Here is a 22,477-nt window from a genome sequence, read left to right as displayed (position 1 = left end):
TCCTCTGTTTTCTTGACCACGCGATAAACCCGTCTCAAAGCCATCCCTGTCCCCACACACATTCCTCCGTCTGGGCCTCCTCCCTGGGGCAACGCACGCCTGTGCTGCCGCTACAGCAGCAATGGGTCGGTGCGCCCACCCTTCGCCCGGCCGCGCTCGGGACGAAGCCAAGGCCGGGCAGCAAATCCCCGCCACTCTGTCGCCAGTGCAGCTCTCCTCCTCCTCCGCGGCGGCCGGAGGCCCCCCGTCCCCAGCGAGGCCGCGCGGTGCCAGCAGACAGCCGCGCGGCCCCAGCCTGCTGCCCATGAGGCCCAGCTTATCCGCTCCGGCAGCTGCAGGAGCCGCTTTCCCAGGGTCTGAGACGCCAATGGGAAGGCAATGGTTTCCTCCTGCAGGAGCGCGCTCCCGAAGGCACGCGGACCATGCACGCAGCTGCGGAACGCTTGGACATACAGAGGAGCCGTGATGCCGCTGCAGCCTGCCTGCAAACACGGGGTTTTCCGGGGGGAAGGGAACCCCAGGGACCGTGCGGCTTGGGCCGGCGGCGCGTGATGCCACCCGCGGTGGTTTTCTTTGCAGTGTGTCAGCTCAGGTCGCTTCCGCCCGGGGTGACTCACCCGGGGACAAGCGCACTGTGTTTGCTCCCGTGCTATAGCAACCCACCGCCTGCCAACAGCACGGCTCACCGCACGGCTTGCCGGCCGCTGCCAGAGATGACGGCCGTATCCCATTGCCTCATGCAGATTGTATGCGATAGCAGCAATCGCCCGGCGCTGCTGGCTCCAGCCACAGCAGGGCTTCCTGATGTCACCTCGCCAGCCCGCCCTGCCCGGAGAGAGGTGTGAGCTCCCCTCCGGGGAAAAGCGCCCTGTCCGCTCTTTTTTTGTTCCAGTATTATCCTTCCAAACACTCATCCGAGACACAGCCCGCCCCCGGCCAGGCCCTGGGCATGCATCAGCGCTTCCCGCGGCCCCGCTTCCCACGCTCCCGCCACCCGCTCGGCCCGCGGGAGCGGCTGCTCGCCTCCCCCTGTGCCGGCAAGCGTCACAGCTGGTTTTGCTGCTTGCCTGAGCGAGAAGTTGGATGGCTGCAGCATTTCACGCCCTGAGCCGATCGGACCGCACCTCCGCCAGACAGACTGCCGTTTCCCATTGCAAACGTTCCCAGCCCGTTTCCAGGGCCTGCCTGGCTCTTTTAGATACGTTCGCTATCACCCTCGCTGGGATAATCTTGGTGGGAAAAGACAAGGCCTGGCAGGCAGTGGGGCTGGTATCCCAGCGGGAAACACCGTGGGGGTGGAGAGAGGCCACGGGTGCAGACTGCCTTGCAGCGAGGCAGCTGTGCCACCAAGCCGGGGCCTCGCTGCCAGCCGCAGGGAAGGTTTGGAGGGTCCAGGCTCGCATCCTGACTCAGAGAGGTCTCTGCTGGCAGATCTCCACCTCCCCAAGGGAGGGGAGCAGCCAGCTGGGTCTCGCCTGGCCGGCCAGGAGCTTTGCTGGTGTCACCCAGCCGCGGAGTGGCGGCAGCACCGCTGCGCAGACGCCCCGGGGCAGGGCTGTCTGCATGCAGCGCACACGTCTGCAATAGCCTGCAGGGCCAAATCCAGGGCCAGCTCCTGGCGGGTGCACGCCTTGGTGTGGCAGGCCCTCTGAAGCGGGTCTGCGCTTATAGCATGGTAAATGAATTGGGAAGGATTTGAAAGAACAAGCAAACACACACACACACACCCTGACATCTTCTTGCGCCTCCTTTTCCCTGTTACTTGAAAACCAACTTGACATTCCTCTTCACACCCGGCTGCTCTCCTTGAAATACGTGTTTGCTGGGGATTTCATTACCCATCAGGATCAAAGTTCGGCTCCATCGCTGTCGCCTCTGCAAAGCTGCTTCAGCCAGCGGGACGGGGCCTCCCCGACCGCAGGCTTGGCCGAGCTGGGCCAGGAAGCCCCGGCTGGCCGAGCGGGCATGCAGAGCTCCTGCCCGCCCGACGTGAGTCGCAGTCTCTTATCACCGCCTAGATAAGCAGGAAGATATCTGAGCAAGAATCGCCCAAGCAGCAAGCGTCAGGAGATGGGTGGACACTTTCTGGCTGCTCTCCCCAGGAGATATCAGAGTTTTTTGAGCTTAACGCATATTAGCCTTAGGAAAAGAAAAAAAGAAGTGGTTGTGAGCTGGGTACCACCCTGTTACAGAACCGCTGCCCAAGACCGAGCATCTGCCACGCGCTTCCTTCCTACGAGTCCTGCCCAGAGCCATGCACAGCAGCGAGCGGGAGATGCTCTGCCCCAAGCGAGCGGCAGCCCGTCTGCGTGCCCGGCATGCCACGCTCGCCGGCCCTGCTCAGCACAGGCAGCTGCCTGGGGAGCCGGCTGGGCCAGGAGTGCCTCGCACCCCTCCGTCCTTCCCTGCTTCTCCCTTCATGCAGAAAGCCACAGAGCCGGGGGGTTGCAGCAGCGCCACTTCTGAACCCCGCCTGTTCCCTGCCCTTTGCCAAAACCTCTTCTGCTTCCCTGCCCAGTGCTTTCGGGCTGACCCGCACTCAGCCGCTGGAGGAACGGCTGATTTTGTTTGGTTTTTTGTCACAATGATGACATGTTTATAGCAACCGCCTGTCAGCAAGCCGCAAGCTTCACTGATCTCAGCCCCAGCTTCCGAATAATGGTGAAGGAAGGAGGGCCCCTTCCTCCGGGGTTAGCGGCCGCCGCGGTTAAGGTTGCCACAAAGCAGCGGCCTTCGTGCTGCAAGCCATCCAAGCACAGGTGCCTCGGGGCCGTGCTGGGACCCGGCCCGCAGCGGCAGCAATATCCAAAACTGGGAGCTGGCCCCCTCCCCAGGGTCTCCTTTTGGCCACAAGAGCAACCGGTGGGGCACGCTGAGCCAGCATCCTGCCGGTGTGCCGCGAGAATCGCCGGGATCGCCCCGGGCATCCTGCCCGCCTCTGCACCCCCCAGCAGCAGTGGGGTGGCTGGGGCACTGCAGTGCCGGGAAGATGGGCACCGTCCCCGCTGGGGGCTGCGGGAGACCCCATGGTCTCAACCGCCTTGCCGGAGCCGGGAGCGCCGCGGCCGAGCGGCCCTGGAAGCCATGCTGCCGCCTGTCTGCGCGGCTCGCGCTCCGGGCCAGGAGATTTACTGTTTAATGGAGAAAAGATCATGTCTGCTGACAGCCCGCCTCCCCGGCCCCCGCGGCGGTGCCGCACGGAGGAGGGGGCCTGGCTCAGGTGCAGATTTTCCATCCAGATGCAATACAGCTGTTTCTGCTTCCTCTCCAAAGACCGAAGCAAGCTTTAAATCAATTTATCATGTATTCTCCTTGAGTGAGGCTCCGTCCGGATGTGACCCGCGCCTGAACCGCCCAACCTCACGGCATCGAGGCAGGACTCGTCCCTCAGAGCAGGCCCGAGGGCATTACTCGGGCAAGCACAGCGCGCGGAGGGGAGCGTCCCGGCAGCAAGCCCTGCGGCTCAGCGCCCTCTCAGCGGGAGTGCCTGCTGCAGGACGGCGCGAGGAGGAGGACAGCCACAGGCTGATGGAGCTATTTGTAGAGCAGAGGGAATCGAAACCCAAGAGCTCATCCCCGGAGCCCGTTTGAGGCATCCCCAGTTTCCACCCCCCAGGCGGAGGCAGCTGCAGCTGGGGTTTAGCTTCGTTGCGTGCTTCCTGTGGCTGCAGGGGCCTTGCACGGCTCGGTTCCTGCATCTCGGGGCGCTGAGCAAGGAGACTCATCCCCAGCGTCACCAACACGCAGCAGCACCCAAGGCAGGTTGCAGCCTGGGCAGCCGCGAGGAGCCTGCAGGATGGTGATGGACAGCACGGGGCCCCATGGACGCAGGACCAGCCTCGGAGACCCAGGGAGGATCCACCCACAGCTGCTGCGAGACAGCCGCAGTGCACCGAAACCCGCAGCGGTCAGGTACCTCCATCAGTCCACGGGAGGTCCTGGGCTGGGAAGCAGCTCTGGAGGTCTCCAGTCCAAGGCCTGCCCCAGGTGGGGCCAGCTTCCCAACTCCACCAAGCTGCTCGAGGGCTCCTCCAGTCATGTTTTTTCTTCCATTTTCACACGGCCAGCAGACTCCTTCCAGGGCAGCTCCCCACCATCCTGTGCCAGGCCCACCACATTTCCCACTCTGAAGCAAATTGCACTTTCCTCCACGAAGCCAATGAGGCCGTGGGTATGGTGGGGCCAGGGCCCCCCTCCACCCCGGTGCCAGGGCAGGGAGCAGTCATGGCAGGCAGGAGAACACAGCAGATCACCAAGCAAGGTCAAACCTGCCTTCATCACAGTGTGATGGAGCTAAACGATCATAAAACAGCCTGTTCAGGTTCATCCGAGCCCCCTGCAGAGGAGAGCAGGCTGCTCTCACCAGCACAGCGCTCGCAGCTCGCAGCGGAAGGAGGATGTGGTGGCGCAGCCCGAAGCACGGGAGGCTGCAGCTTCCTTGCCCTGTTGACAGGGGCTTTGAAGACACTCTGATGAAGGCAGGGTGCACCTCCTGCCCCAGGTGCCACCACTACCCACTGAAAGTGCTTTTATTTAGAGCCAGGTTACCCTGAACCTCTGCCCAGCCAGCATTTGATTTTGCCAAAACCTTATCTGGTTCCCTGCTGGTGTGGGCTCTTATGCGCTCCTGGAAAGCTGGTCTAAAAAGTTTTGGTTTGCAGCCTTGTTTGGGAAGACCAGGAGACCAATTCACAGAGCCCTCTCCCAGCTGGACGCACTTATGCAAGCCCAGAGGATGATGAGGCTTGTGCCCACTATTATTTTTAACATCAAGGGCAAACTCGCTCATTGGCATGCTCGAGGCCCCTGGGACTGTGTCGCTAGCTCGCTTTGAAGCCTGGCTTGCAGAGGAGAGCCAAGTTCCCCATACCAGAGCAGGCCGGGCGCCAGCTGTGCCTACCGGGGTGGATAGGCAGAGCCCACAGCGCCGTCCGGGGCCAGGTCTCCCGGGCGGGTGCCGTGGGAAGGCTCCTGGCAGTGGCACGGGGCGAGCAGCAAGGCACGGGGCCCCGAGAGACCTCACCAGCAGGGAGGTTCGTGGGCGATGGGACAGAAACAGCCCCGATTTGCCTTTCCATGGCCGCGAGCGATCACCGGGCCAAGTGGGCGGCAGGCGAGGCGGCGCCGGCTGCTTGAGTCCATCAGGCTGCAGTGTGCTTAACGGGCGCGGAGGCTGCTGACATGAGGCATGCGGGCCGTTCTCAGATGCTTGTCAGCTCAGGCTGCCCACAACAGCAAAGATTTTGGCATTAGTCGAGTACCTCTGACCCCTGAGGGTTTGGGGCCAAATCCTACTAAGGCCAGCGTCACAGCAAGACGTGGAGCAGCTTCTAAAGAAATGCCTGTGTAAACCGCGGATAAAGTAGCCCAAATGGGGTGCGGAGTACGCAAGAACACGTAAACGGGGTGGCTGAGGTTAGGAAAAGGTACGCTTCAGGCTCCGCGTCATGCACATCCCTCAAACTGACCTTTTACCCCTGCGGGGGTGCGCTGAGCCTTCCCAAAGGACTTGGCGAAGTTGTAGCGACTGAGGTTTTCCTGATGCCACCGGAGACGGTCCCACCCCAGGGACCCCACGCCCACACTCGGGGCTGCAGCACCTCCTCCCGAGCCCCCGCAGGGGCCGGGGCGAGCCGGAGGGGCTCAGGGGCGCTCCGGCCGGCTCCTTGCCGGGGCCCCGACAAGCGCGGCCCGCGGGAGCCCCCCGCGACGAGCGCAGCCGGCACGCGGGCGAAGTGCCTTTCGGTTTATTGCGGGTCGCGAGTACAAGCGCAGGCGCCGCCGCGAGAGCCGGGTGCCAAGAGTGGGGCTGGGTGGTGGCTGGCGGCGGGGGGGCAGTTCCTCCCCCCACGGCCTTCGCTGACACCGGCCGAATTTCCTACGGGGCGGCGGGAGCTAAAACGCCTGTCGGCCGCGGCGCGCGTGCCAGCTGCGTGGGGGCCGCCACGCCTTCAGGGGGCCGGGAGCAGCAGCGGAGATGTCCCGGGCACGGCGGACGTGGCGGCGCGCACCTTCCCCGCAGGCAGGAGGGGGCTCCGGCGGCAGGCACCGACCCGGCGTCTACTTGAACGTGTGGCTCTCGGCTCCTCCCCGGCCGAACCCTGGCAGAGAGGCAGAGTGGGGTCAGCGCCGCCCGCAAACGGCCTGGGGCGTCCAAGCCGCCCCCCAACACCCCAAAACCCACCTCACCTTTGGGCCCGAACAGGGCGGCGTAGCAGGGGTGGTTGCAGTACGGCTTGCCGTCGTGCTGCGGGAGAGAGCGAGAGTGAGCCGTGGCCCGCGGTGCAGCAAGGGCCACCCCGTCCCCGACCCCGCAACACGCCTCACCTCCGCATGGCCCCCGGATGTCAGGGTCTTGTTGCACTTCTCGCATCTCAGGCAGGGTCGGTGCCAGTCTTTCCCCAGAGAAGTCACCTTCTCGGCTGCCGGGGAAGGAGGGGGGTTAGCGGTGCCGCTAGCTGTGGCGCGGGGGGGGAGGAGGGCATTTTCCGCAGACGCGCGAGCTCCTGCTATGGGCAGCTGCGCTCCTGGGATGCATTAAGCGATAAAGCGGCGTTTCCCACGGGAAGCTGCTAGCGCTGGGTCCAAGCGCTCTTCCCACGCCTAGAGAAGGAGGATGAGCGACAGGATGGAGGCCCTGGGCAGCAGGCGGCCCCTGAGCGCCTTCTCCTCGGGGGCCAAACGTGCCCACGACAGTTTATGCAAGGCACCCAGATGCCACGAGGCCGCCTGGCGCTGTCCTGCCGCGGTGCAAAGCGCTGGGGCCGCGACATCCTCCCCGGAAAGCCCCGGGCAGGAACGAGGGCCTCTCCCCTGCCACAGCGTTTCAGAGGGACCGACCTCCCCAGCGCCGGCGCACCTGCCGGCACAGCAAACCGCGGCAGGACGGTGCCAGGGCGGCATCGCAAGCCCGTCCGCCCAGGGAGCGGGAGGACCCGGAGCGCACTGGGGGCTCCTGCAAACCCGAGTTCAACCCAAGCAGGCAAGCGGGGATGCTCGGCTGCTTCAGCAGACGCTGCTGGCGGGATGGGTGACTCAACCCCCCCAAAACCCGCTCATGGGAAGAGCGCGGGAGCACGGTGGGCAGGCCGCACCAGGCAAGGCTCGCGGTGAGCTGGCGATGCCACCCCCAACGCTGCGGGCACCGCTCTCCCGGCCGGCAGCTCGCCGTGCGGACGATGCGTGGGCAAGCCCCGGACCCCGGAGCGTGCACGCTCGCCCCGGCCGGGCCCAGGGTCCGCAGCGGTGCCGGGCAGGGCAGCCCGAGCGCAGTGCACCTTCTCCTTGGTGGCCTCACGGAGCCACCCAGCCCGGGCACCCGGGGCCCCGCAGCGCCGGGGTGCAAACCGTGGGGGCGCCTCAGGGACTGCAGCGGCGGGGGGCGGGCCGGGGGGGGCAGGGGCCCTTACCGAAGTAGACCTCCTTCTGGCAGCGGGGGCACTTGGGCATGGTGCCGGCTCGGCTCGGGGCTCGGCTCGCAGCGCCTCTGCGAGGCTCCGCGCCGGCCCCGCCGGGTCACTGCGCGCCCGCCCCGCCCCGCCGCGCCGCCCCGCCCGCGGCACCCGCCCCGCGCAGCTTGCGCCGCCGCCCCCCCGCGCCCCTGCACCCCCTGTAACCCTGCACCTCTTGCATCCTGCACCCCTGGTAACCCTGCAGTCTTGCACCCCCCCGCTCCCCTGCACCCCTTGTACTCCTGCAGTCTTGCACCCCCCGCACCCCTTGCATCCTGTACCGCCTGTGCACTTGCACCCCCTGTACCCCTGCACCCCTTGTATTCTTCACCCCTGCACTCCCTTTACCCCTGAATCCCTTGCATCCTGCACCCCCCGTTCCCTTTGCATCCTGCACCCCTGCACCCCCTGTACCCCTGCACCTCTTCCATCCTGCACCCTGACACCCCCCTGCACCCTTTGTATCCTGCACTCCTGCACCCCCTGCACCCTGCACCCCTTGTATCCTGCACCCCCTGCATCTTGCACCCCTGCACCCTTGTATCCTGCACCCCCTGTACACCTGCACCCCTTGCATCCTGTACCGCCTGTACACTTGCACCCCCTGTACCCCTGCACCCCTTGTATCCTTCACCCTGCACCCCTGCACCCTTTGCATCCTGCACCCGCCGTACCCCTGCACTCTTGCACCCCCTGCACCCCTTGCATCCTGCACCCCTGCACCCCCTGTACCCCTGAATCCCTTGTATCCTGCACCCCCCGTTCCCTTTGCATCCTGCACCCCTGCACCCCCTGTACCCCTGCACCTCTTCCATCCTGCACCCCGACACCCCCCTGCACCCTTTGTATCCTGCACCCCCTGCATCCTGCACCCCCTGTACGCCTGCACCCCTTGCATCCTGCCCCCCTGCACCCCTTGTATCCTGCACCCCTGCACCCCTTGTATCCTGCACCCCCTGTACCCCTGCACCCCTTCCATCCTGCACCCCTGCACCTCTACACCCCCTGCACCCCTTGTATCCTGCACGCCCTGTACCCCTGCACCCTTTGTATCCTGCACTCCTGCACCCCCTGCACCCCCTGGCATCTTATGCCCCTTGTACCCCTGCACCCCTTGTATCCTGCACCCCTGCTCCCCCTGTACCTCTACACCCCCTTCACCCCTTCCATCCTGCACCCTCACACCCTTGCATCCTGCACCCCCCGGCATTTGCCCCTTGTACCCCTGCAGCTCTTGAATCCTGCATCCCTAACCCCCCTGGCATCCAGCACCCATTGCACCCCTGCCGCCCCGTTCCCTTGCAGCCCTGCGCCACTTGCAGCCTTTGCAGCCCCACGCCACTTGCAGCCTTTGCAGCCCCACGGCCGCTGCACTCCATGCACCCTGCGCCCCACGCCCTGGCACGTTGTGCACCGCAGCCCGCACCCTCGGCAACCCCTGCTCCCTGGCTCCCTGCCCCGGCTCGGTGGCAGCACTGCCCTGAGCCCAGTTTGGCGCAGGCTGGAGGTGTGACAGCGTCTGCAGCTAACCACGGCCAGGCCCTGCTCTGCGGGGCACGTCTGGGCGTGCGAGGAAGCAGGAGGGGCTGCAGCCCCCCGGTGCCCCAGGCCCGGCGCGGGTGCGGGACACGGCGCCCTACGGACAGCTGGCCCATGGGCATCGCTGCCGCTGTGGCTTTGTGAGCAGCAAGGCCTTGCTTTCCCTTTTGGACTCGGCCCCAAGGCACGTCCGGGGCTGGGGCGGAGGACAGCGGGCGTTCCTCTGCGTCTGGTGGCGGAGGAAATAAAAAGCCGATCCAAAGGTCTGTTTTGTATGAAATAATCGTCCCCAGGGCATGTTGCTGGGCTGGGAAGGTCACGAGGGCTCCTGAAGCCCGGTGGCAGGACGCCCAGTGTCCGCCTCCAGAAACGCGGGGCGTCTAGCGCACTGTGCCTGCACAAAACAGGGCCCTCCGGCTGCCAGAGCCGGCTGTGACCCACAGCTGGAGGGGGCGGGGGGCAAGCCGTCCCCGCAGGAGGAGAAGGAGAAGGAGAAGTTCCCGGATCAGCTGGGCTTGCTTTGCGCCCTAACCTCTCCTCCGGGGGGTGAGTCCCCATCCTCATGCACCACAGCAAGGGAGCTTGGGGCAGCAGTGCCCCCGCTCGCGGCACGGCTGGGCACGGCGCCGGGCGGCTCCCCGGCGGGGACAGCTGTCCCCAGCTCCGCTCCCTTTTAAGGGAGGTTTTGTGCCGGCGCTGGCCTCCCTTGTGGCTCCCCAGGCCTGGCACGGCCCTGCAGCCGATCCCCATGGACCACTCGGCGGCTGGCCCAGGACCAGCACCACTCGGACCGTGACCCCCTCCCAGAGGCCGGCATCACCCTGGCACCACCGTGAGCTGCCCGGCGGGAGCAGAGCACTAGGCTCGGCCTTGCCAGGCCCCACTGCCTCCCCCACCAGCCCCCTTTGGGGTGATTTAGCAGAGCCCGTTGTGGCGTGGCACAGGGTGGGGTGCATGCGCCCTGCACCACGCCTCGCTTTATGTGCGCCCCGTCGCATGCGGTGCAACGTGCGGCCCCACCTGCCTCTTGGCAGGCGAGCACCAGGGTGAACGGACCCGGGTTCAAACACCTGGCCCTGCACCTGAGTCCATGCCCGCATCATGCTCAGAGCACGGCCCCAGCGCACCCCACGGTGCCCCGCTGGGGGAACAACCCCCCACCACTGGCTCCCGCAGCCGCCCCAGCGCCCCGCCGGCTTATCTTATCTGGAGACCTTGCGCGGGCTCATTCAGCATGCCTCAGCTGTCTGGGCCCTCCGATACGCATCTAGGGGCGAGGCTCCGTCCCAGCGCATCCAGCACGGCCACAGCCTCGGAAAAGCCTGGGCTTCCCGCTTGCCGTGAGGGCCGAGCAGCCCCACCACGGCCCGGGTACAGCGGCGGGTGCTTGAGCACGTGCTGGCCCGGCAAACGAGGGCAGCGGCTGAGCCAGAACCTGCTTCGCCCGGGTCTCTTGCAGCAGCGAGGACGGGCTGGCGGGAAGGCCTGCAAGGAGCTTCCTGGGCTCTTGGAGTGGATCTGGGGCACCCCACGTCCCCCGACCCCAGGGAAAAGCACCCAAAGCGGGTCAGCTCCTAGCTCTGTTCCCTCCCCAGCTGTCCTGGTCCCCCTGCCACGGAAAACGCGACCGAGGAAAACCCCGGAGGCGTTGCAAGCTGTGGCTGCTGCTCTCAGCTTTCGGGGAGGCAACGAGCGGAGCTGGGCTAGCAGCAGGAGTTTCCACATGGTCCCACAGCCGCGGCTTCTGCAAAATCCCTCTGCGCTCAGCTGGATTGCAGCTGGCATGCGCCAGAAGCGCGGACCCGCTTAACCGAGACTCTCTGCTGCAAAATACGTCCTTCCAGCTGAACGTGAGGAATAAGCCGGGGGGAATAACTGGGAATGGGGAGGCCGCAGGCGATAGCCTGACGGCGGAGGGGGAGGTCGGCAAGGAGCTGCTCGGAGCAGCGCTCCGGAGCATCCCCCAGCACCCCGGCACTGCCGCAGGCAGACAGGTGGGCGCAGCCAGGGTGAAGTTCGAGCTGTTGGACCTGAAGCTCTAAAGCCTCCAGATGGTTTGAGGCTGCAAAATGATTCCCGACCCTGCTGGGCGGGGTGCAGAGTCCGGCCCTCCCCGGCCACGAATGATTGCACAACTGTTTGTGTCAGGCACTGCAAGTGCGGTTAGGCTGCTGCGTGCCAGTGGGCGTCGCTTGTTCGCCCGCCTCCGGAGCCAGGGCGTGGGTTATCACCGCCCTGTAAATGTTATGCTGCTCCAGCAACAACACACACGTGACGCTTCTGCAGCCCCGCGTCCGGCTCCGCAGGCCGGCAAGGCCGCGCGCAGGGCTGCGCCGGCTCAGCGCATGGGCAAAGGGCTTCGCTGCTGCAGGTGCTGCGCGCGGCTCCCGCACGTGTATCCCCACGCCGGGGCTCCCGGCGCCCAAACCCCGTCCAGCCGCCCGCCGGGGAGGAAGGCTCTCGTCCCCCGCGGCGACGCGCGGCTCGCCTCGGCGGCAGCGCCGCATCACTCAGGTAACCGAGGAGCATCACTGACAAAGTGCTTCTCTCTCGCCAAGCAGAAGGAGGTGCCAGACGCTGAGATAGACGGGGCTTAGGCTTCCTGCAAGTCCCCGGGCGGCATTTCCCCCCGGGAAGGGCGCCGCGTCGCGGGGCGTGTGGGGCTCTGCGACACGGCCGGGCGCCCCGACGGCGCCACTTGGGAAGCTGCCCGGAGGCAGCGCCCGCGGGACGTCTGCCCTGGGCCAGGCCCGCGTTGCTGGCAGCACGCTTTCCCCTCCCAATTAAATATTCACCCGGGCGAACCCTCGCTAGCCGCCGCTGCCGCAGCCCCGGGCTTTGCTGCTGCGGGTGCCCGGCGCCGTGAGGGGGCCGATTTGCAGGGGAGCAGCACCCGCCGCCCCCGGGACGCAGCTGCTCGGCTCTGCCTTGCCCGAGCGGGGCCGCGGACGGCAGGTCGAGAGCCCGGAGGGGAGGGAGGCCAGGCGGCGCTGCGCGCCCGGGAGGATTTACAGCCCCAGTCCTCCTGCGCCTGCTTTCACGCCGCTCCTCCTCCTTCATCCCCGCCCGCTCTCCTTCACCCTCTCCAGCATTTACACCCATTAGTCTAACTTCCCCCTGGGGCCGGGCCAAAGCACGGCCGAGCCAAGCAGAGCCGTGCCACCGGCTCCAGGGAGTGCCGGAGCTGGTTCCCGGCCATGGGGGAAGTGAGCTGTACTGACTGGGCTGCTTTTAATATCCCCTCTTAAATCACGTCTTCCAGCACTTCATCACTTTTGGCTCCTATTTACCAAATTCCCAGCAAATGCTTTGAATCCGTCTTGCTTTTCTGCCCTCCGCACCGCTGCAGCCTGAGCAGCAGCTGCGCCGCACTCTCCCCGGCCGCGGCACCCTCCTGGCGCTGCTGCCTCCCCTTGCGCCCACCGTCCCTGCGCGGACTACGTGTCCCCAGGCCGCGTCTCCGCTCGGCGCTCCCGACCTCTCTCAGTCCCTCCCTGCTGTTCTGTGTTTCCAGCCTGCCAGTCCCCGGCCCAGGGCCGCCTGGGAGCAGCGCTGCTCGCCCCTGGGCACGGTTACTGCCTGCGGGAAGAGGGACGAGGGATGCTCCAGCACAACGCTTAGTTACAGGCGCCCATCGCGGGGGGGGGTCAGGCACTCAGCCCATGCCCCACTGCCGCTGCTGGCAGCACGGGTGCGCCGAGCTCCCGCTTTGCATCGAGCAGCGCCACTAGGTGACAACCCTGCTGCTCGGGGAGCCACCGCGCCGGACGGGGCTGCCAGCCCGGCGGCTCTGCAGGGCAGAGCAACCGCAGCCCGCGGCGCCCCGCTGAGCTCTGGTGTCTCCCAGAAAAAGCTGCCTTAGAGAGAGCAAGGAAAACAGCACAGGAGAAGGTCACAGGGCTGGAGGGTTTCCAGGCGAGCCTGCATCTACCCTGGTATTTTTCTCTCGGTACCCTGGGGAGCACATCCACAATCACCAGATCTCGCCAACTTTCTTATCCTGCTTGCAAGTCACAGCTGAAAAAAATAACGAAATACTTGACATCCCCGAGGGGAAGACCATTTTCCAAGCCCCTTTTGGCAAAAAGGGGGCACTTTTAGCTCACGTAGGTTTCCCAAAAATACATACAAGAATGCAACCCCGTCCAAGGGTCACCAAGCCAGAGGGAGCAGTCAGTGCTGGAGTGCTCGGCAGCAAGGGCTGGGCTGGGCTGGGCTGAGCCCCAGGTCCAGGCTCGCACGGCCCGCGGGCACCCTCTGCGGTGACATCCCAGCTCCACAGCTCCCGTGGCCCACGGGCACCCTCTGCGGTGACATCCCAGCTCCACAGCTCGCCATCCTGGCAGGGATGCTGTGAAGCGGGCGGGGGGGGGCATGGGCTCAGGTGTGTCATAGGAAGCATCAGCTGTGTCACCAGCCTGCAAACATCCCTGCTGCAGCAGTGCTAACGGCCAGCATATTTATCTTGTTAATTAGCGATGGCACCCAAGGATCACCCCGAGAGCAGGCACAGCTTGTTCAGTGCCAGCCTGCGGCACGCCAACAGCTGCGAACCCTCGGGGCAGCCCCCCTGCCCATCACCGCCGCCCCACGGAGCAGCCCTGACCCCCTTCCCCAAGCATCAGGGGGTCAGGTCTCCACAGAAATGGTGCCTAAACAAAAACACACGCATCTGCTCGCCCGGCCTGGGAAACACGGGGAAGGGGCGGCAGCAGCAGCAGCACCCGGCTCCTCCGCGTTGCTGCTGGGTGCACGGGGCGGCTGAGGGGCTCGGGGCCACGGCTGCTGCAGGAGCCCGCGCAGGCACAGCGCCCCAGGCATGATGAGCCCCAGCTGCACGCATCTCCCCCCGTGGCTCAGCCACACCAGGCATCTCTCAAATCCTTTATTGGGGCAAATACCAAGAGGGCCAGCCCTGTGGCAGGCTGGGGGCGGTGATGGCTGGGGGAGCACGTGTTGCTCTCCAAAGCTGGGAGCACGTTTGCGTCTGCTTATAAATAAATGACAAAAAAAAGCCCCCCCCGCAGAGGGGCTGGGGGAGCCAGCAGGGCATGCGGGGCGCTGGCTGTGCAAGGAGGGGCTCGGGAGGGCAGAGCACATCGGGGACAACCAGAGACACCTTCCACCTTTGCATTTAAACACTGAAGCTTATATTAGAGACTATGACATATACTCCGAGGGCAGGGCAGTGCTGCTGGCGCGGGGCGACAGAGCCCGGCTCCGTGGCCAGCCTGGCGCAGCTCTGCTCCGGCCGGCCGCCCACACGAGCGGCAGGGTGGCGGGGCATGGAGCGGGGCTGTCCAGCCGCCCTCTAGGGCTGGTTCTTGGCCTCGGGGTCTTTGTCGTAGATGTAGCTGCCCACAGCGCCGGTGTTCACACCTGCAACGAGAGGGGCGCAGGGGGAGGCGTTTGCAGGCGGGACGGCGGCATCCCGGCATGCACGGGGACGCGGCACACTCCAGGAATGTGGCGCGCTCCGGGGACGCAGCGGTCTGGGGACTCACCCTTGGGCCCGAAGAGGATCCCGTAGCAAGGTTTGTGGCAGTAAGGCTGTCCGTCATGCTGCATGGGAGAAATGTGTCACCCATGGCACAGGGGCAGGCGCAGCAGCCGGGGAGCGAGCTGCAGCACGCGCAGCAGCACGGAGCAAGCTGCAACGCACAGGAAGCGGGATGTGCTTACCTCCGCGTGGCCCCCCGGGGTCAGGGTCTTGCTGCAGCGCTCGCAGCGCAGGCAGGGACGGTGCCAGTCCTTCCCCAGCGAGGTCACCTTCTCAGCTACGGCGGGAGGAGGAGGAGGAGGAGGAGGGAGGGTCGTTCCCCCCGCGCCAGTGCCTTGCACCACGCCGGCACGGGGACGTCCCCTCCGTGTGCAAAACGCGCCCCCGAGCCCAAACCTGCCCGTGTGCCCCCTTACCGAAGTAGACCCTCTTGCCGCAGCGCGGGCACATGTTGGGCTCCCCGGTGAAGGTGGTGACACTGGAGGCTGCAGGGGGAGAGGAGGTGAGCGTGGCGCTGGGCACGCCCGGCGCGGCACGCACCCGGCGCCGGCCCCCACCTTTGCTGGGCCCCTTGGGCGGCGCGGCATTGGCCTTCCTGTCCTCCGCCTTCACGGCGTGCTCGATGGGGCCCGGCGCTGTCTGCCCCTCGATCTGCGGCTTCTCGTAGATGTAGGAGCCGGCGCCGCCGATGTTCACCCCTGCGGCGGGGACAGAGCGCGGCTGCAGCGTCCCAGGGGCTGCGTGGGGTCCCGGCGCCACCCGGCCCAGGACGCGGCGGCACCGCGGCGGCACAACTGGGCACGGCCACGCAGCCACCTACCTTTGGGCCCGAAGAGCGTGGCGTAGCAGGGCTTGTGGCAGAAGGGCTTCCCGTCGTGCTGGGGGAGAGCAGGGCATGAGGGTGCCGGGAGCAGCCGCCAGCGCCGGCGCATCGCCCAGCCCAAACGCGGCCGCGCGACTCGAGCGCCCGGTGACACGGGCTGCTGCAGAGAGCGCTGTTCCCGCGCCCAGCAGCCGGTTCCCACGGGCAGCGGGAGCCAAGTCCAAGAGCAAAGAAAGAGCATTTGTGGGCTGTGGCGCCAGCGAGGCCTGGACTGCAGCCCCCGGGGCCGAGTCCCTGCCCTCGGGCAACCAGACCGCCCCCTCAGCGCAGGAATGGCCCCGAGCCGCCCCACAGGAGGAGGCGCCCGGCTGGCGGGGGCAAAGAGGCTGCTGCGCGCCCCAGGTTTGGGGGACGTCCCTGCGCTGGGCAGCTCCGGCGCCGAGCGGAGGCGGCGTGGAAGTTCCCGAGCCGCCCAGCCGGCTCCACTCCACGCTGCAGCCCTTCGGGCCCTGCCTTTCACCCCCCGCCCCTCCCGCCTGCCCCCGGCAGCTGCAAACCATTGCAAGGCATAAACACGAGTGCACTCAGAGCGTTTCTGCGCTGGAAGAGAAGGTAAACATTTAGCCGGTCGCCCCGCGACACCTTTGCAAGCTGGCAAGCTGGCTTTGGAGGAGCACAGAAAAGCAGGGCAGGGCCCGATCCAGCCCTCTGCACTGCCAAGGGGGCTCGGCTGCCACCTGCCCCCGGAGCAAAATCTGGCCCTATATGGAGAGGCAGCAAACTCCCCCGGGCTGAGCCAGCCTGGAGCACGGATGCACCCAAAAAGCCCCCACGGCGGGGCGAGGGGAGGCTCCGGCTGTCCCTGCCGCCCGCCCAGCTGTGCCACATGCCATGAAGGCGCTAAAGAGCTGGTGACACCGCGGCACGAGAGGCACCGCGCAAAATCCGGGCCACGAGGTGCAAATCACATCAGCGAGACAGTTGCCGCGAGTCGGCTGGCGCGGTGCCCCTGCACCCCCACGGCTGCTCTCGCTGCGCACCGAGCCGCAGCGGTGCCCGGGGGCTCCCTCCCGGCTCCCGGCACAGATGGGCAGGGTTTAATCCTGTTTTCTTGCTAACAGCGTAACTTAATACCTGGCTATTTGTGCTGTTAAGCACCCAGTGAAAACAGGCAGGCTGCAGAGGTGCCAAGCCAGCGTCGCCATGGCAACCTGCTCTCTCCTGCTTGCTGCAGCCCGCTTCCGCGCTGCATCTCGGCTCGGCACGCCTGCAAGTGCCGGAGCTGCCCCGAGGAGCCCACCCCACGCGCGGGCTCTTACCTCGGCGTGCCCGCCCGGCGTCAGCGTCTTGTTGCAGCGCTCACACTTCAGGCAGAACTTGTGCCAGTCCTTGCCCAGCGAGGACACCTTCTCAGCTGCAAGGGAACGCCGAGGCGAGGCGAGGTGAGCCGCCGCCGGCCCCCATCGCCCCCACCGCTGACTCCCTGCCCCCCGTGCAAGCCCGCCACGTGGCAGGGCCCACCATCCCCAGGAGGGCGTCTGCGAAACGCAAGCCCAGCAACGGTAGCATTTTCCTTTTGACTCCCCGTGTCTATTTTTACCCACCAGGCTACCCGAAATGACCTTCCTCCGACTCAAATATTTTGTGTTGCCATGCCCACCCCAACCCCACCCGTTTAGTCATCCCCGCCTCGCGCGCATCCCGCCGAGCTGGCTCCTCTCCCCGCGGCCTCCCATGCATTTCCGTGCCTCCCCTCTGAGCGCCCCGGCTGCTCCGTGGGAAGCACCGGGAGATGCTGCATCCCGCTGCCGGGAGTGCCACGGACGCAGCTCAGGGAGCAAGGCGCCCCGCCGGCACGTCTGCGCGAGGGGACCTCGGGCACTGGAAACCGCCCGATGCGGGGCAGCAAGCAAGCTCACGGGGGAAAATCCTTGGAGATAGGTTACCCAGGGAGACCCTCGCCCACCCCCGTGGCCCCAGGGCGGCTCAGCCCCGTGTTCGCGGCCGCTTCCCTCCCCGCCGCCCTCGCACGCCCACAGACACAGCTGGGAAATGGCACTGCTCCATTAAAACCGCCGTAAAACAAAATCGCAAGAGCCAAATAAAATATTTAAAAGGCAAATAAAATGGCACGGCTCAGATCACCTCCCTGGCGGTACCGTGCTCCCCGGCCCTTTCCACCCCCAGGGCTTCAGCCGGGGCGGCGATGGGGCCGCAGCGGCCCTCCCCGGCCGGGTCAGCAGGCTGCTCCCATTGGCGGGAAGCTGCCGGAGCCCGGCTTCAACAGCGCGCGCCGTCACGAGAGCTGGCGCACAACAGCGCTGCTCCCCCTCGCCCTGGCGCGCGCGGGAATGTGGCGGCAGCAAAGCTGCGGCTCCCTGCGGGCGCTGCGGGAGGAAGCTCCCGGCGGATGTTTTGCCGGAGCCGAGGCCGCATTGTTCGCGCCGAGCGCAGGAAGCAGCTTGCAGCCGCCCCGGCCCATTCCCAGGGCGCTGGCGTCCCGCTCGCGTCTGCGCTGCCCTGTAAATCACTGCGGGGAGAAAACGCCCGCGGGCAGATTTCCCGTCACCGAGCCATGTCTGCCCGCACCGTGCAGGCAGCACCCGGCTGCGCCCGCATCCCGCACACCTCCCGCGGGGGGCAGCTGCAAGGCGCCAGGCGCCGCGTCCCCCCGGGAGAGGGGCGCAGAGGCGCTTCGAAGCGGCTGCAGGCACAAGGGGAAGGGATGAGGCTGGGAAGAGGAGCCTGGCAGGAGGCCGAGAGCAAAGCCGACAGCCTGGGCGGCCGGTTGCTTTCCAGCCGCAGCCCTCCCGCGCCGCGCAGCTCCTCTGCGCCCCGCGCTCCCTGCCTCCAAAACACAGCAAGCGCCCTGCCGCCGGGCAGGGAAGCTGGCACAGGCACAGCAAGATCGCTTCCTGCCCGCGTGCCGGGACCTGCGTCCCGACCGTGCCTCCCCGCCTGGCTCAGCACTTACGGCGTGCCGAGGCACAGGCACCGCCGCTTGCACCGCCACGGCCGAAAGCAGCGCCAGGGCGCACGCCCCGGTCTCTGTGCTCGATTGCAATGCTGCAGCGACGTGTCTTCCATCACCTCTCGCTCGGGCGTTCCTCCTCCGCCTTGCCTTCGCTCTGCCCGCTGCCGCCACCTCTCCTCTCCCGCCTCCGCGTGCTCCCCCTGGGCCCGGGGCTCTCCCAGCCGGCCGGCCACAGCCTAGCGAGGTGGCTGCGAGGTCGTCCTTGCAGGGAGCACGAGCCATGCATCCCCCCTCTGCCCCCCGCCCGGCCGACGCGGCACAGGGGCTCAGCCCCGCTGCCCTCCCCTCGCCCCCCAGGCAGGGTTTGCGAGCACAGGCACAGGGGCAGAGACCTCATAGCCTCCTGTCCCACCCTCCCACAGAGGATTTGCTACTGCTTACGGCATTTTCCTGAGGGAAAACCTAATGCTAATCACCATCCTTGAGCTTCCCGCAGACGCAGCCCCCCCCCCCCCCCCCCCCCCGCCAGGGCCCTGCGCCGGGAGCGAGAAACTGGTGCATCCTTAGTTACCAGTCTGCGAGGTCCACGCGGGCCCCGGGAGCGGCCGCGCTGAGACACCGCAGCAGGCGGTTACGCAAGGAGCCAGCCAGCGTCTGCATCGGCGACCGGAGGCTGTGCCAGTGCCGCCACACGGGCCGCGCTCGCGGGGCCGGATGCAGCTCCTGTGCCGGGAAAGGCTGCAACGCACGGGCGAAACACCCCCCGGCTCCGCCACCCGCTCAGCCCGGCCCAGGCGCCCGCAGGGGACGGCCGGTGCCCTCACCTAAGGACAGCGGTTACTTATTAATCGTGGGGCGGCTTCTGCGGCTTGAATTTCTGCTGCTCTGCAGGAGAGCACCCCCGGCCCCCGTCTCGCCCCGGGCCCTGGGGACACGAGCGTGACGGCGGGATGGCATCTGCAGGCTGCAGCCGAGGAAAGCGGGAATCCTCCCGCCTGGCCCGTGGGGCCGGCGACCCTGCAAATCTCATTTAGGCGATGCAAAAGGGAGCGCGGGAAATCGTGGGCTGCTTGGCTTGGGGCGGCGCCGGGCTCTCAGGAGCTTCCTGCCGGGACGGATAACCCCAGGCCGCAGCCACCTGCCAGCGCGGGAAGGGGAGCAGCCCCGGCTAGTCCGCGGTTAAACATTCACTTGAGCAGTCGGGCCGCGGGAGCAGAGGAAAGCCAGTGCGCCCGGCCCAGCTGCTACTGGAAACAATGTCACAGATCCCAACGCGCTCTAAGGGGGAAAAAAAGCCAAAACCTATTTTTATATTTTCCTGTGCTTTTTAAAGAAGAAAAGCTCATTCTGTAGCTCAGGAAACACCCACATCCTTCTGACTGCGCAGGGCGGAGCCTGCTGGATTTTTCCAGGGAACATGAAGCAACAGGCAGGCTGCAAATTAGTTTTCCATCGGTACCAATTATCGTTAGTTTTGCTCACTCGCCCAGCCGGTCGCGAGGCATCGTGCGGGAGGGCCGGGAGCGGGACGCGCGGCGCTCACAGGCGCTCCGCGGCTGCAACCCCAGGCAGGCAAGGGCTCACTGAGCAGCGGGAGCAGCGCTGCCGAACAAGCAGGGCTTTATGAATCGCTCCCTGCCGCGAAGCCTTGGCCCGGCCGAGGAAGCCGGCGCACAGCGAGCCTCTGTGCGGGGCTGCCCCGGGCGCCCGCGGAGGAAGCGCCGGATGCGCCCGCCTCGCGGCACCGGGGCCGCCCGGGGAGCCGCTTCCCGGCCGCCAGGAAAGGCCGCTGCGAGCTTTTGTTCAATTCACGTGCGTCAAATAAACCGGCTTGGCTTTATTCTTTGGCGGCCCAGGCGGCTCCTCAAAGCGACGCCGGAGACGTCAGCAAGGACGCGCTCCACCGCATCGCCACACCGGCCCGCTCCCATTTCGACCCGTCCCCATCCCCTCCCGCAGGGATGCGACAGGCACCCCCCCGGGCGGCTCCCCCCCGAGCGTGAGGCGCCACGCTGACCCCACACCAGCGCCCAGCAGGCCAGGCAGACAGGCAGTTTTCTGCTTAAAAAGGAAAAGATTCACACGAGGAAGCGCATCCAAGAGGCCGAGCTGCTCCCACCCCCACGCAAATAGATTTATTTAAAGGAGGAAGACAGCAAATTCCTATTTCTCTGTGTTTACTTGGAGATGGCCGGAGAGGAATGAAAGCTCCCAGTGCCTCAGACGCCCAGCCACAGTCAGGACCCGTCGGCATTCCTCTCCCAAGCGAGCTGGCCGAGGCGGCAGGGGCCTGGGGAGCCAGACCCTCGGGGTGGGTGCTCTGCTAAGCCGCAGCGGCACGCGGGAGGGCCAGGTCGCGTCGGCTCCCGCTTCCCTCGCAGCCCTTGGCACCGTCTGCGCCCGAGGCATGGCACTAACCCCGGGATGCCCAGTGTGAGACCCCGGAGCCCCGCCAGCCGCAGCACCGCCCCGGTGCTCGGGCACCCGCGGGCGCTTGCTGCTGCCCAAACGCAGCTGGGGCGCGTCCAGCTGCACCTCCCAGCTCAGACACCGCCTTGGAGAAAGCACCGTAAAACCCCAGCACATGTGTCCGCGCGCCCATCCAGGCCGGGCGGAAAGGCACGCCTGGGGCACGAGGCTGGCAGGGAGCGGGAGCTAAGCGACCGAGCGGGGATTTCGCTTGCACCTGCCCCCTTCTGCTCCTCCACACCAAGAGCCTCCCGCGGCTCACGGATGCTGCCCAGCCCCCCAGGACGGCGCGTCCCAGCCCCGGTGCCCAGGCCACATTAGGTGGCCCACACTCCCCCATGCCCAGGCCAGCGGGTGCAGGGGGACACGAGTCCCCCAGCCCCAAGCATGGCACACCTCACACCAGCCCTCCGCACCGGGATGGGCTGCAGGCACGCGCCCCACGCAGGACCCCTGGGAGAAGACGAGGGTGCCCAGGTCCCTGCTGCCACCTGCCCCCCGGCGTCACCTGCCCCAGGGCTACCCCCAGCTCAGCCCAGGGGAGCAGTGCACCGAGCTGCAGCAGTGGCAGAGCAGGGGGGGGGGCCCTGCCACCACGGGGGGGGACTGGGGAGGGAGGCAGGGGCTCCAGCGGCAGTGGCCCCCATGTTGGGAGCAGAGGGTGGCCGGGATGCCCACGCCAGGGTAAGCACAGGTGGGGACCTGCGACCGGGGCAGAGTGGGGGCCCGGGGATGCCCCCCAGCTCGGAGAAAGGGGACCCGGGCACAAAGAGGGGACCTGGGGATGCCCCCCAGCTTGGGGAAGGGAGACCTGGGACAGAGAGGGAGACGTGGCGATGCACCTGGGCTTGGGGAAGGGGGACCCGGGGATGGAGAGAGGGACCGGGGATGCACCCAGCTTTGGAGAATGGGGACCCGGGGATGGAGAAGGAGCCCGGGGATGCAGCCGGGTTTGGGGAAGGGGGACGGCGGATGGAGAGGGGGCCCGGAGATGCCCCCCGGCTTGCAGAAAGGGGACCTGGGCACAAAGACGGGGACCCAGGGATGCACCCGGGCTTGGGGAAGGGGGACCGGGGATGGAGAGGGGGCGCGGGGATGCAGCGGGGCTGGGGAACGGGGGAAACGCCCTGGCTCAGAGAAGGGGGCGAGGGGGCCGGGGCCGAGCCGGGGGCCGCGGCCGGGGCGGAGGCGCTCACCGAAGTACACGGTCTTGTCGCACTTGGGGCACTTGGATGCCATGGCGGGGAGCGGAGCGGAGCGGAGCGGTGCGGTGCGGAGCGGAGCCGTGCCGTGCCGTGCCGAGCCGAGCCGAGCCGTGAGAGCGCGCAGAGCCGCGCAGAGCCGCGCGCCCCGCTCCGCCCGCCCCCGCCCATTGGCCGCGTCGCCGCCGCCGCCGGGGGGCCGGGGCGGGGCTGCGGCGGAGCTCGGCTCGACCCGGCCCGGCCCGGCCCGGCGGCAGGTGCGCGGACCCGCGCCGAGGGGGCCGGGGGGCGCGGCGCCGGGAGCACGCTGCCGGGCGGGCAGCTGCTGCGCCCCCTCCTCGCAGCCTCCCCAGCCTCCCCCGTCTTGTTGTGCCCGTGCGCTCGCAGGCCTCGCAAGTCCTCTTAGTTTTTTCAGAAAAAGAGGTTGAAATTCGCCAAAATGACTTGGCTTTTTTTTGCACCAGCTCGCGACGGGTGAGTCTGGGCCCAGTCGTGCCCAGCGCACGCTCGAGCATCAGT

At 67.1% G+C, this 22,477-nt stretch overlaps 2 protein-coding genes across 2 annotated transcripts; both read right to left on the bottom strand.

Moving 5' to 3' along the window:
* Positions 1-5,732: 5,732 nt before the first annotated feature.
* On the bottom strand, positions 5,733-7,551 carry CRIP1 (cysteine rich protein 1). Its single transcript, XM_064515728.1, has 4 exons — positions 7,410-7,551; positions 6,328-6,422; positions 6,190-6,247; positions 5,733-6,101 (listed from the first exon to the last, which is right to left on the bottom strand). Exons 1-4 carry the CDS (start codon positions 7,447-7,449, stop codon positions 6,061-6,063), a joined length of 234 nt encoding a protein of 77 aa, XP_064371798.1. The 5' UTR covers positions 7,450-7,551; the 3' UTR covers positions 5,733-6,060.
* Positions 7,552-13,860: 6,309 nt separating this feature from the next.
* Positions 13,861-22,116, bottom strand: CRIP2 (cysteine rich protein 2). The gene is made up of 8 exons (XM_026123398.2): positions 21,953-22,116; positions 16,633-16,727; positions 15,311-15,368; positions 15,048-15,188; positions 14,907-14,975; positions 14,673-14,767; positions 14,495-14,552; positions 13,861-14,369 (listed from the first exon to the last, which is right to left on the bottom strand). The coding sequence occupies exons 1-8, from the start codon at positions 21,993-21,995 to the stop codon at positions 14,302-14,304; spliced, it is 627 nt and encodes a 208-aa protein (XP_025979183.2). The 5' UTR covers positions 21,996-22,116; the 3' UTR covers positions 13,861-14,301.
* Between the last annotated feature and the right edge of the window lie 361 nt (positions 22,117-22,477).

The sequence above is a fragment of the Dromaius novaehollandiae genome, chromosome 8 (assembly GCF_036370855.1).
Source record: "Dromaius novaehollandiae isolate bDroNov1 chromosome 8, bDroNov1.hap1, whole genome shotgun sequence".
Classification (NCBI taxonomy): domain Eukaryota; kingdom Metazoa; phylum Chordata; class Aves; order Casuariiformes; family Dromaiidae; genus Dromaius; species Dromaius novaehollandiae.
Note: the sequence above shows the minus strand (reverse complement) of the source record. Positions and strands in the feature narration are given on the sequence as shown.

What these genes read in the sequence shown, in the direction of transcription:
- CRIP1 (XM_064515728.1), bottom strand. Translation starts at nt 7,449, where the DNA reads ATGCCCAAGTGCCCCCGCTGCCAGAAGGAGGTCTACTTCG. An exon ending in CCAGAAGGAGGTCTACTTCG is followed by an intron (nt 6,423 to 7,409) that starts GTAAGGGCCCCT and finishes CTTCCCCGGCAG; the next exon opens with CCGAGAAGGTGACTTCTCTG. An exon ending in CATCCGGGGGCCATGCGGAG is followed by an intron (nt 6,248 to 6,327) that starts GTGAGGCGTGTT and finishes TCTCTCCCGCAG; the next exon opens with CACGACGGCAAGCCGTACTG.
- CRIP2 (XM_026123398.2), bottom strand. Translation starts at nt 21,995, where the DNA reads ATGGCATCCAAGTGCCCCAAGTGCGACAAGACCGTGTACTTCG. An exon ending in CGACAAGACCGTGTACTTCG is followed by an intron (nt 16,728 to 21,952) that starts GTGAGCGCCTCC and finishes GTTCCCTTGCAG; the next exon opens with CTGAGAAGGTGTCCTCGCTG. An exon ending in GATCCTCTTCGGGCCCAAGG is followed by an intron (nt 14,370 to 14,494) that starts GTGAGTCCCCAG and finishes CTCTCGTTGCAG; the next exon opens with GTGTGAACACCGGCGCTGTG.